This window comes from Marmota flaviventris, chromosome 2, assembly GCF_047511675.1.
Source record: "Marmota flaviventris isolate mMarFla1 chromosome 2, mMarFla1.hap1, whole genome shotgun sequence".
NCBI lineage: Eukaryota > Metazoa > Chordata > Mammalia > Rodentia > Sciuridae > Marmota > Marmota flaviventris.
The window spans coordinates 113,396,915-113,410,393 of record NC_092499.1 but is presented as its reverse complement, the minus strand read 5'-3'; the positions used below and the strand labels follow the sequence as shown (position 1 = coordinate 113,410,393).

At 33.7% G+C, this 13,479-nt stretch overlaps 1 protein-coding gene across 25 annotated transcripts in view; it reads right to left on the bottom strand.

Moving 5' to 3' along the window:
- The window catches only part of Map2k5 (mitogen-activated protein kinase kinase 5), a 253,918-nt gene that overhangs the window by 147,561 nt on the left and 92,878 nt on the right, over positions 1–13,479 (bottom strand). For all 25 annotated transcript variants that reach the window (XR_011706698.1, XR_011706699.1, XR_011706697.1 and 22 more), the window contains 2 exons: positions 4,737–4,805; positions 4,559–4,640 (listed from right to left, as the gene is read on the bottom strand). Coding sequence is in view for 20 of the 25 variants with exons in the window: in XM_071608421.1 (XP_071464522.1) it covers positions 4,559–4,640; positions 4,737–4,805 (151 nt within the window). In the remaining 5 variants the exon portion in view is untranslated. The remainder of the gene's footprint in view (positions 1–4,558; positions 4,641–4,736; positions 4,806–13,479) is intronic.

The following is a 13,479-nucleotide window of genomic DNA, read 5'->3' as shown; positions in this document are numbered from 1 at the left end:
ATGAATAAGAATGTAATTTATAAAGCAATGACAGCACAAAAGAGAGGGAAAGAAATTGAACTCTATAGGATCAAAATTTTTGTATAGAGATTGCCCCTGATTTATAATTGTTCACCTTTCAATATTTTAGCTTTATGATGGTGCAAAAATAATACACATTTAGTAAAACTGTACCTGTAATTTTGATCTTTTTCCAGATAAGGAATATGTAGTAAAATATGCTCTTGCAAAATTGGGCAAAAGCAGAGAGCTACAGCTCCTAGTAAGCCACGTGATCATGAGGGCAAACAATTGATACATTTACCATGTTTCTAAGTTACGACATTCAGTATATTAGGTTTATGAAATGCCTTTTTATGATATTTTCAATTTATGATGGGGCGTAAACTTATCATAAGATGAAGAACATCTGTACCACTGAAATGGAGTTGATAATAATCTGAACTGAATTGTTATAAAATGTTAATTATAATCCCTAAGGCAATCAGAAATACAAAATACCAAAATTTCTAGAATGCAGTTAAAGCAGTGCTTAGAGGAAAATTTATAGCTATAAATGCTTTTGTTTGTAAGAAAGATTTAAAAGCAATATCTTAACTTTCTACTGAAAAAGAAAACAAAAAGAATAGCAAAATCCAACAAAACAGAAAAAAGGACTAGAGAATGTCAATAAAGCCAAAATGTGTTCCTTGAAAAAGAAACTGAGAATATTTTGGTAACACTGACCAAGAAGAGAGAAGACTCAAATTACTTCAACCTATTACAATCTGGAATAAAGAAGAGAACATGACTACCAATTTTCCAGAAATAAAAAGTACTATATGGGAATATTAGAAACAACTGTACACTGACAAATTAGATAACTTAATTGAAGTGTTATTCTAATATAAAAACTGAACAATGACATTATAAGAAAACTATAGATCAATATCCCTTTTGAACAAGGATGTAAATATCCTCAACAATGTATGTGGTTAACATGCACAAAACTCTGGGTTTAATCTCAACATTTCATACACACACACACACACACACCTGTATAATTTCTCATCAATAAAATATTAACAAACTGAAATTAGAAATATATGAAAAGAATCTATATCATAACCACATAGAATATTGCCAGGATTCCAATGTTGGTTTATCATGAGCAAATCAATTAACAAAATATGCCATGTTAATAGAAGAAAGGACCAAAACCACATAATAATTTCAAAAGACAGAGAAACGTGACAATGTTTAATATCTTTTCATGATAAAAAAAAAACCACTCAACAAAATAGAAATAGGAGGGAATTTTCTCAAACTGATAAAGTATAACTACTAAAACCCCACAGTAAATATCATGCTTCCCGGAGAATGACTGAAGGCTTTCCCTCCAAAATCAGGTGCAAGAAAAAGGATGTCTGCTCTCATTATTTCTATTCTAGCCAGGGTAATTAAGCAAGAAAAGTAAGTAAAATAAAAAGCCTCTAAATTGAAAAGGAAGAAAGAAGTAAAACTTCCTCTATTTTCAGATGGTATGATATGTATATAGAAAACTCTTTAAGAAAGACACAAACACACACACACACACACACACACAAACTAATACTAAAATTGATAAACAAGTTCAGCAAAGTTACAGGATACAGACCAATAACAATAAACAAAAACCAATTATATTTCTATACACTAGCAATGAACAATCCAAAAGTAAAATTAAGAAAATAATTCAAGTTACAGTATCATTAAAAAAAAAATATTAGGAGGCTGGGGTTGTGGCTCAGTGGTAGAGCTCTTGACTGGTATGTGTGAGGCACTGGGTTCGATCCTCAGCATGACATAAAAATAAATAAATAAATAAAATAAAGATGTCGTGTCCATCTACAACAAAAAAAAATTAAAAATAAAATAAATGATGGTGCAAAAATAATACACATTTAGTAAAAACTGTACCTATAATTTTGATCTTTTTCCAGACAAGGAATATATAGTAAAATATACTCTTGCAAAATTGGCCAGGAGCAGAGAGCTACAGCTCTCAGTCAGCCACGTGATCATGATCATAAAAAAATATTTTAAAATAAAAATAAATAAAATATTAGGAGTAAATTTAACAACTAATTGCAAAACTTTACACTTAATATTAATATACATTACTGAAAAAATTGAGATCCAAATAAGTGGAAAGACATTCTATATTCATGGAATGGAACACTTTATATTTTTAACACAGTAATACTGCACAAATTGATCTACAAATTCAGTACAATCCCCACCAAAATCTCAGATGGCTTTTTTAGAGAAATGAATGATGGTTCTAAAATTCATATGGATTTACACTTCTCAATTTCAAAACTTATTATAAAACAATAGCAATCTAGAGTAATCAAGCACTCTAGATTGAATGTGGTACTAGCATAAAGATAGACAAAAAGATCAATGGAATAGAACTGAAAGTACAGAAATACATTTTATGAGTCAATTAATTTTCAACTAGGTTGGCATGAAAATTAAAGGGGAAAATAGTCAACAAATGTTCTAATATAAATGGATATTGACAGGCAAAGGAATGAGTTTGGACTCCTATCTCACACTGTATGTAAAAGTTAACTCAAAAGTGGACCAAAACCATAAATATTAAAAGCTAAAATTATAAAATGGGTTAGAAGAAAATAGGTATAAATTTTTGTGATGTGGGATTATACAAAGGCTTCTTAAATAGGACATCTAAAGCAACAAGTTGGCAATGATATAGAGAAATCAGAATCTTCATACATTGTTGGTGTGGATATAAACTAGTATAAATGGAACAAAACAGTTTGACAGTTCCTCAAAACTTTGAAGAGGCTTATCATATAACCTAGCAATTCTACACCAGGATATAAATTCAAGAGAACTGATTCAATATACATACACAAAACAACCCATATACAAATACACAGTAGTAGTATCTATTATTAGGCAAAAGTGAAAATATTCCAAATGATTATCAATTCATAAAACAATAAACAAAATGTTGTATAGCCATGCAATAAAATATTATTCAATGAAATACTGGTACATGCTTCAATGTGCATGAACTCTGAAAACATTATATTAAATGAAAGAAGTCCAGATGCAAAGACCATATATTGTAGGACTCCATTATGTGAAAACTTCCCGAATAGGTAAAGTTGTCAAGGCAGTAAAATCAGGTTGACAGGCACTGGAGGGAAGGAGGCTAATGAGGGACTTATAAAGGGTAGGGATTTTCTTTCTGGGAATACTTAAAAAGTGTTTTGAAATTAGATGATGGTTGCATAACCTTAGCAACATACTAAAGACCACTAAAATTATATACTTTAAAAGAGTGAATGTTTTATGATATTTGAATTACATGTTAATTAAAATGTTTTAATGTAACTGAATAATTGAAGACTTCAAAGGAAGAATGATGAAAATTTAAACAGTAACCTATATTGGCATATGAATCCTCTTTTACTAGTTGATCTCCACAACTGTCATACTTCTATATTTTATTAAGATTTTAAATTCTTGACATCTACTAGAACTAATTTAGCACACATTATACAGTTATTGTAGTATATCAAGGTATCAGTGTTGACTCATTAAAAGTCTTGCATAGGGGCATGAACTACCTGGTTTAGTAATGTATTGAGAACTCCCACAAGGAGCTAAGTACATCTTTATTTAAAATGTTGCGTTTTAGTGGCTAGACATGGAAAAAACTGAACATGTGAAATTTAAAGACTGCTTGGATTTAAAGTGAATAAACAACAATAATGATGACTTCATTTCATTGTCAGGATACCCGGAAACCTTCATTTTGTCACAATTTTCAGATTAGGAAAGCTACAAAAATAGAAATGATTAAAAAAATACAGAAGGAAGGAAAGGACTAAAGTCCAAAGAAAACCAAACACATCTGACTAAACAGCTGTGTTGAAAAACAATTTCTTATCTTGCAATTAAGAACCGATTTCTTTCTGAAAGACACAGGACATTGGGTTAATAGATTTCTTTAAAAGAAAATCTGTTTTGGCTACTGAAACATTAAAAGAACAGAACATATGTTTTGCAAGTAAAGACAGATTGCATAGAAGAATCAAATATCAAACCACTGATTAGACTAGCATTTAATCTATTCTATTTAAATTTTCAATAAAAGTAAATGAAGTTACATTCTTAAAATTATAACTCAGCCATAAATCTTTAACACCAGGAACCTTTAACACTAAGATGCTTTCAGAGTATAAAGAAAGGAATTATTAGTATATTTTAATCACCTTAAGTTGTACTTGACATCTGTATCAAAATCAGATTGTAAAAACTTCAATGTGCATAAACTCTGAAAACATTATATTAACTGAAAAAAGTCCAGATACAAAGACCATATATTGTACGACTCCATTATGTGAAAACGCCCAGAATAGGTAAAGTTGTCAAGGCAGTAAAATTAGGTTGCCAGGCACTGGAGAGAAGGAGGCTAATGGATTTAAATAATAATGGATTTAATGATAAAACTCTACTCCTAAAGTAATTTTTAAAATATTGTACAAGGGAAAATACTTACCATCCATGAATTCAGTACATATTGAAATCCTGTTTTCTACAAAAAATGCCCCATAAAATCCTATGATATATGATGAATCACACTGCAACAAAAATAAGACAAAAAAGAAGTTGAAAAACCTACAAGCCAACACCATAAGATATGTTTTGTAAGTAAAAATGACCAGGAAAAAAATTACCTTATAAAGAATTTCTAATTCAGACATAATTTGCTTCTGAAGTTCCAGCGTAATATCTAGTAGTATTACCTAAATATAGAAAGGTATTAACATTAACACATTTATCCCCACCTTCAAATTGAATATAATTATAATCATTTTGAAATGTAAAAATTTTTTTTTTAAATGGTGGTTCCTTTATTCATTCCCCTCAGCTCTCCCACTGTATACACATCTGTTTAAGCCTTTGTATTGGGAGAAGTGGTACAGAAGTGATTGATGGGACCAAGGAAAAAGCCAGGTCTCAAAGGTCAGCATTAATGGCATTAAAAGTCAGTTAAGTCATAGCACTTTTAATTTATGCACCCTATTTTGGCCACATTGGTTATTTTCACAGGAAGATACAAATGACCCCCAAACCATTAAAAAAGAATTGTCATGTAATTCAGATTCTAGGCAACAGAACACTAAATAAAAATAACATTTAAAATGAGGGTTTTAGTTATGAATAGAAGTTTTTAAAATATGTCTTTTTAAAATTTTCTCCCAGGTATTTGATGTTGTTTTTTTTTTTTGCAAACAAATATTGTTAGAGACTATCAGAGCTTGAAGGAACTTCATTTCACCCGATTTCCTTCTAAAAGAGAGGAGGAAACCAAGGCTTCTCTTCAGGGAGCCTTGCTGTTGGGCAGTGCTGGGACCCCTGACTTCTGTTCTCCTGTGCTTCCCTGGACTTCCTGTTACTTCATGGTTTTCCTAACAATATCAACCACTGAGTTGGTCTTGTAACACAGAAATGTAGAAAAAAATCTATGAACTTACATAGGACAGATTCTAGTTTGTTTCAAATTTTTACTTTTATTTTATTTTTTAAAATTTTTACTTTTAAAGGAAGAAAACAATCAACTGTTCAAAATTTACTCAGCACTTCAGTAAAACCAACTCAAGATAAACTGTTTTTTACTTAAAATGACAGTGATGAGATAAAACAGGTAAAGACAAGTTTTAAGAATTGTGGTGGTTTCTCACTCTAGACATTTGTAGGTAAAAACAGCAGTCCATATTATCATGATAATGTAGTTAAACACCATTCAAAACTGAATTACATTTTATATAACAAATGAATATATATAATCATACCGGGGAAAAACATAAATTAAGACTTTTAAACTGCTGACAGAGCAAAGAAAGAAAAGGGCAATTCTAAAACACATTTTTAGTAGTGACATCCATTTGAGGAAGGGGAAGGTTAAAAAAAAAAGGAGGCATCTCCAGTTTCTATCAAGAGTTTGCTTTAGGGTTATTTATAAAAGCTCTCACTAAACTAGATTGTAAGTGTAATACAAAACTGCCAAGACACATTTAAACACTTCTCTCGATCAATAGTCATTTGCCAACAATATTCACTTACATTTTTGTTCTAGTCTAAAATTTAGCAACAAAATAAATTCATCTAGTGTTGTTTCAATTCTATGCCATAAAATACCACTTGTCAAATACAGGGCATCTTTTATCCTGAAAAACTCAGCTAAAAGAAATATAGTTATTATTGACCCTGGCTTTACATTATAATTACCTAGGGTACTTTTAAAAATTCCCAATGCGCAGACCTCATCCCAGAACAATAGGTCGTCGGGCCTCATCTTCGTATTTATAAAAAGCTCCTAGCTGATTTCTAACCCACAATAAGGTTAAGAAACACTTCTTTAAGGTTTCAAAAGTGCCATTTATGTAGTGCTAAGAAATATGAGCGTAAGGATGTACTGCATCCCTGGGCCATCAACCTGGAGATGAGAGGATTCCACGTGGCTCTCCAACACCTTGAAATTAGCTCAAAACTAAGAAGACAATATCATTCCCTTGATCAAAAGCCTTAGTTGGGTTCCTTTTTTTTAATATTTATTTTTTAGTTGTAGTTGGACACAACATCTTTATTTTATTATTTATTTTTATGTGGTGTTGAGGATTGAACCCAGGGCCTCGAAGGTGCTAGGCGAGTGCTCTACCGCTGAGCCACAACCTCAGCCCTTTTAGTTGGGTTCTTGATCCCAATTAAGAACAAGGCTGGGGTTGTGGCTCAATGGAAGAGCGCTTGCCTATCATGCATGGGGCACTGGGTTTGATCCTCTGCACCACATAAATGTAAAATAAAGATATTGTGTCCACCAATTAAGAACAAAGCTAAAATCTAGCAGGACATTTCAGAAATTCTTCCATACTAACCCCTTCTTCCACTACTCCCAGCACAAACCCACTCCCTGTGGGAACCTGATGGATTTTCATCATCCACACATGCCTGGTATTTTTTTGCCCTTCCTCCTTTCCCCCTGTGCTTCCTCTTTCCACTCCACAGTCAACAATTATAAAAACCTATTTGATCTCTCAGACTCAGCTTGAACACTTCACCACCTCCATGAAGCCACTCCAAAGCCCTCCATCAGATTTCTTCTCTAACTCTGATCCTGTTTCTCCTTCTCACATTCTGCTTTAGCCCTCAATGCTCATCTTCTGAAATCAAAGCAGCCTTGAGGTTGTAGAGTGGTCATAAACCCTCCAAGGGCAAGGACTGAGGTGCACTTCTCTCCCCTCAGCTCCCAGCACAAGGACTTCTTCACAGAAGTACCCATTAAGTGATGTGGGATTTAATTAAAGTGCTCCATACAACCATGATCCTCTATATAAGCTGTTTCCAGACATGAAGAAAATAGATTGCTTGATTTCTACACCTAAATTTGAAAGCAAAGACATAAACACTAAAACAAAAGTGCTACACTGATCTAAAATGGAGAAAGGAATACTATATTTGTGGAGCTAATCCATTATGCTCTAATTGGTCTTGATCATTCTTGGTATTTGCTCTAATCCAGAAGAGTAGAGATTCCATAATGGTGGAAAAGTGAATAAAGTAATTTCTAGGAACTTGAGAGGGAAAGTAAACTACCCTAAAATAACTCTACTCAAATGCTCTCTATTTTCTGGGAGACCTGGCACTCTGGGTGGAAGGTTAATTCCCCTTCCCCTGGGCATTCTTGTGAGTGAGCTTTAAAGCTGCTTAAAAAAAAAAAAAAAAAGAGAGAGAGACCAATTCATTCTTTGAAGGCAACAGGGGTAAAGTAAAGCAAATGCTAATTTTCTTTTTGAAATAAGTCTGGACTGCCAAGTCTTCATTGCTTTTATTTATTTATTTTTTATGCTTTTTTTTCCTTAAGAAGCACTAAAATGTTTTGAACTGGAGAGAATCTAGAATATGAAGCATTTCATGGAGAAAGGGTTAAGTGGGGAACTGAAATACCTGAGTGCTTTTCCACGGCTCTCCACTACACCTCCAGGACAAATAGGGATGGGTTGTCAAGTTAAATACAAGCAGTCAAGTGACTGAATTATAATTTACTCTGTGTTCAATTTAAATTAGTGTGAGGCTATTAAAATATACAGTATAAATACGGCAATTCATCACGAGCTGTCATGGATGACTTCATTTATTTGCTGGAGTGGCACACGCTCCACTAAAGGGAAGGAGAGCAAAATCACAGGTCAAATTAAGCCGCTATTCTGTTTTAATTCACTTATTTAATCTGTGGAGACATAATTGTCTTTTACAGTATGTACAACTCAGAAAGGAAATTTGGGAGGATTATAGTCAGTATACAAATGATTAATCAAATGGTCCATTTAAATGCTAGTTTAAAAGCAGCAGAAACCCAAAGCAGTCAAAGAATGATAATCAGCACATGCTATATACAATGCTAAGAAATTTCCTGTTAGATGGATTTTTTTCCCAATTAGAAAACAAACAATACTGGGAAATCAATTAAATCCTCTAAGCGTTACTATTTGAAAGATTTTATAGAACACAATTAATGGTATAAAAAGGTTCTGCTTGTAAGATGGCTAACAGTATTTTTATTTGTTTTCTGCTCTACTTATTTGCTTGCAATTGTCTTGCCTACCTATACCAAACAAACAAAAAGCTAGTTAAAACCACATTTCATATGTTACATGGGTCATTATCAAATAGTTATCTTTAAAATATGATTAGCATAATTTTCAAGATGTACTCTTTGAAGCAGAAAATTATCTAAATTCCATAGTATAAAATAACAATTTAAGGCACTTTTATTCTTCTCCAATCTCAGCTTCTTTTAAAAATATATGATCTCTTCCCACCTTTAAGTCTGAAAAGGGAAACACTACAATGAGCCTTTTTGCCTAAAAACAAGAACATTTAAAAAGACATAAACGTTGGAAACGCTGAATAGGAATAGAAAAGTAACACATTTTCAAGGACTCCCATCTGATTGTTCCCAGAGACATCCAAAGTGTGGGTCCAACTGACCACTTGACTTGGGAAATCAAATCTCCCCCATCATTCTATGCAGGCCTCTGAGCCCTGCAGGTGATTCTGTGTAGACAAGGACTGTGATTTGCTGCTCTTCACAATCCCTCTGTGACACCAGGCAGCCCTGTTTCACAGCTGGGGTCACTGAGAGGTTCAAGTGACATGCTTGAGGTCACACAAAAGTCAGGAGAGGGTCAGGAAAAGATCAAATGCGCTTCTAACTCTTAACCTTCCATTTCACCCTTTAATATATATTACAAAAAAAAAAAAAAAAGGTAAGAAATATTCCAGTGGAGAGCAATGGTCCATACAAAGAATACTATAGGATATTTTGTTTGTGAATTGAACCTGCTTTCAAGATGTTACTTCAAAAGATGAACGAAAGCCAAGCACAACAGCACAGGCTTGTAATCCCAGCCACCAGGGAGGCTGAGGCAGGAGGATCACAAGTTCAAGGCCAGTCTCAGAAACACAGTGAGACCCTGTCTCAAAAAATTAAAAGGGCTAGAGATGTATCCAGAGGTACAGTATCCCTGGTTTAATCCACAGTACCACAAAGAAAGATGAATGAGTGAACTAAAGAACAAAGAAAAGAACGGAAATGTATTCATTCATTCATTCAGTCAGTCAACAAATTATGTGTTAACCACATTTACCCATCATATGTGGTACCCTGTACTAGGCCCTATAAGTCCATGAAGGGTAATCACTGAGTAAGGAAAAAAAAATAGATAAGCTCTGCTCACCACTTACAAAGAGAATTCAAAATAATAAGGGAAATATATTCATCACGAGCTGTCATGGATGACTTCATGGAGCATGAAATATGAAGCATTTCATGGAGAAAGGGTTAAGTGGTGAACTAAAATACCTGAGTGCTTCCACATCTCTCTACTACACCTCCAGGACAAATAGGGATGGGTTGTCAAGTTGAAAATTATGCTAATTGTATTTTAAAGATAACTATTTGATAATGACCTATGTAACTATGAAATGTGGTTTTAACTAGCTTTTTGTTTGTTTGTTTGGTGTAGGTAGGCAAGACAATTGCAAGCAAATAAGTAGAGCAGAAAACAAATAAAAATACTGTTATCCATCTTGCAAACAGAACCTTTTTATACCATTAATTATGTTCTATAAAATCTTGAAATATGCTAGCATAATGCAAGATGGTGCATGGTATCACCAAGTCACATACAGAGAATTCTAGAAAGATAAGTGATAGATACATCCAAAGTGGCAGGGTTCATCCAAAAATGTTCAATGAGAGGTGGTTCCTGAAGTGTGTTAAGGATTTTGATAGGTGGAGATAGAGAGAAGGAGTCCTAATTAGAGATAATATGTGAATAAAAGTGTTGAAATGAGGAAGTGCCTGGGTTTACACAGGGCAATGAGTTCAAGTTAAAAGAAGCCCAAGATCCAGACATGTAAGAGGACGCTGTAAAAGTTGACAGATGACATACGGTGGAGGGTCTTGAGTTCCATTCCCTGGAGTTTTCGTTTATTTGGGGAGTACTATGGAGCCTTTGAAGACTTGAAAGGGAAAATGATATGACCAGAACTATGCTTTAGGGGGGATAAATGAGGGTGGGTGAGCAGAAAAGGCATGGGTTTAAGAGCACATGGGACAAGATTGTCTGGGTTTAATCTGGGTTCCACTAATTATGAATTGTGAGAAACTGAATAAGCTATTTAACTTCTCTGTGCCTCAGGTCCAGCATCTCTTAAATGGGGATCAATAACAGTAAAAAAGACTATTATATTAACTGAGGAAAATGTATGCAAAGTACTCAATACAGTATAAATCATCAGCAAATGGCAGCTTCCATTTACTGAGAGAACAGTTTAAAAGCTGGCCAATCTGTCTGAGGAGACGCAAAACAAGCATCTGAATTAGGGCAGGAAAGGAGGAGGTGCCAAGAGCAAGCAGACAGAATCACACAGAGACCCACAGGCTTCCAGACCCAGGACATGCGCCAGAACACAATGATCACTGAGAGGGGGATAACAAGTCAGAGGAGCCCTCTGGTCATCCAGCTTCCTGACTAAGGACAGTTTTCAGGCCTCAGTGCAGGGAGGGGAACTCAGGTAGAGATCAGTCATCTTCTTGAGTTGAGAAGACAGAGGCCGAGACGACTAGCGCTGGCTGGCAAAGGACTAAAGGGAGAAAGCTCAGAAGTCAGCAGAGGGGGTGATGGAGTCTTCAGCAGGGTAACGAGCGTCACATGGATGTCAGAGGAAGCAATACTGGGCAGAAGACCTACCCAGGGCAGAAAGAGTTTATGTTCCACCAGCCAGGGTACAACTCTTGTAATTTCCAGACACTGAGTAGACTATTCAGAAGAACACTGCCTGTGCTGGGTTAGTTCTGCACTGATCACTGGGCTGTCCTCTCTAACAAAGCTTAAAAGCAAGTCTAAAAAAATAAAATAAAATTATTTCAAAGTCACTAAATAGTATCTCAGAACAAAGTCAACAATATTTATAGGAATGCAAAACTACAGAGCAATTATGCTACATGACTGGCACCATAAAAAATTGTAAAACAAACAAACAAAAAAAAAGCAAGAAATACAACCCCAAATGAGGAGATATAGGAACCAGTCAAAACTTATCCAAAAATAACATATATGGTAGAATTAGTAGAAAAGATCATTAACTTACTTTCACAACTATATTCCATACATTTAAGAAGGTAGAAAAAATTAAGTATGTCAAGTAAAGACATTATCCCTATTTAAATTAGGAATAAAAAATAAATTAGGGATGAAAAGGACAACATCTGAAATGAAAAATAAACTGAACAGGAGTAACATTACATTAGACCAATGGAAGAAAAAAATCAGTGAACTTGAGGACACAGGACTAGAAACTATCCAAAATTAAACATTAAAAAATGACATGAATAAATAATATAGTGTCATTTTGCTGTAGGGTAAGATTAAGTGACCTTGTACATATGCAATTGAAGTTCCCAAAGGCAGTGGTTGATACTTGAAGAAAAAATGGTTAAACACATTTCCACATTTGGTGAAAGTTAAAAACCACAGATCCAAGAATAACAACAAATTCCATGTATGTGAATAACAAAAAAAAAAAAAAAATTACATCAAAGCTCAACATAATCAAGTTGCTTAAAAGCAGTAAAAATAAACAAACAAACAAACAAACTTAGAAGTAGCCAGAGAAAAAGCCATTACTAACATACAGAACAAAGATTAAAAATAACAGTAAGCTTCCAGCTGGAAAGAATGCAAACAGTGAAACTAAATCTTTAAAATCCTAATGAAAAGAACAGTCAACCCAGAATTCTGTACCTAGTGAAAATAAAAATACCTTCCAAAAATAAAAGTGAAAAAAATACACACTTTTTCTGACATACAAAGGCTGAAAGAATTTATTGCACTACGAGACTTACACTACTACTAATGTTAAAAAAAAAAAAAAAAAAGAAGTCCTGGGCTAGGGCTGGGGCTTAGTGGCAGAATGCTTGCCTGGCACGTGTGAGGCCCTGGGTTTCACCTTCAGCACCACATAAAAATAAATAAAAAAATAAAGGTATTGTGTCCATCTACAACTAAAAAGTATTAAAAGAAAATAAGTCCTTCAGATAGAAGAAAAAGAGTATCAGATGGAAATCTACCCCACAAAAAAGATTGAAAATCAATTATATTGGTAAATACATGGATAAATATAAAATGTATCTTTTCTTACTTTTAAAGGTATGTCCCTAAAAGATTAATACTAAAATAAAAATAGCAACAGTGCCTTTTGAGATTTATTACATAGAACGAAGTAAAATGTACAATAGTAACACAATGGTAGAGATAGGGAAATGAATATGTACTACTGTAAGATTCTTAGTATATAAAGTGCTGCAGTGTTATAACATACGGAGACTATGAGAAGTTAAAAATGTATACTACAAAATCTAGAGCAACTACTAAAAACAGAGAAGAGCTGGCAGGTATACAAACACACACACACAAAAAAAAAAAAAAAAGAAAGAAAGAAAAAGAAAACAGAGAACATAATGATAGCTTTGAATCTGACCATATCAACAATTACATGAAATGGCCCCAACATACTACTTAAAAAGCAGAGATTATCAGACTGGATTACAAAGACCCGACTATATGCTGCTTACAAGAAATCCTTTTCAAATATAAAGATACAGAAAGTTGAAAATAACACACTAATGCCAGTCAAAATACCACTGGAGTTGCTATATTAATATCAGACGTGAATTTCAGAGCAAAGAATATTTCTACAAAGACAGTCATTTCATAATGACAAAGGGACTAATTCATATAACAACCCTATACATACCTAATAGTATATCTTCAAAATACAGAAAGTAAAAAATGATACAAGTATAAAAAAATACAGGCAAAGCTACAATTATTGTTAGATATTTTAATGCCT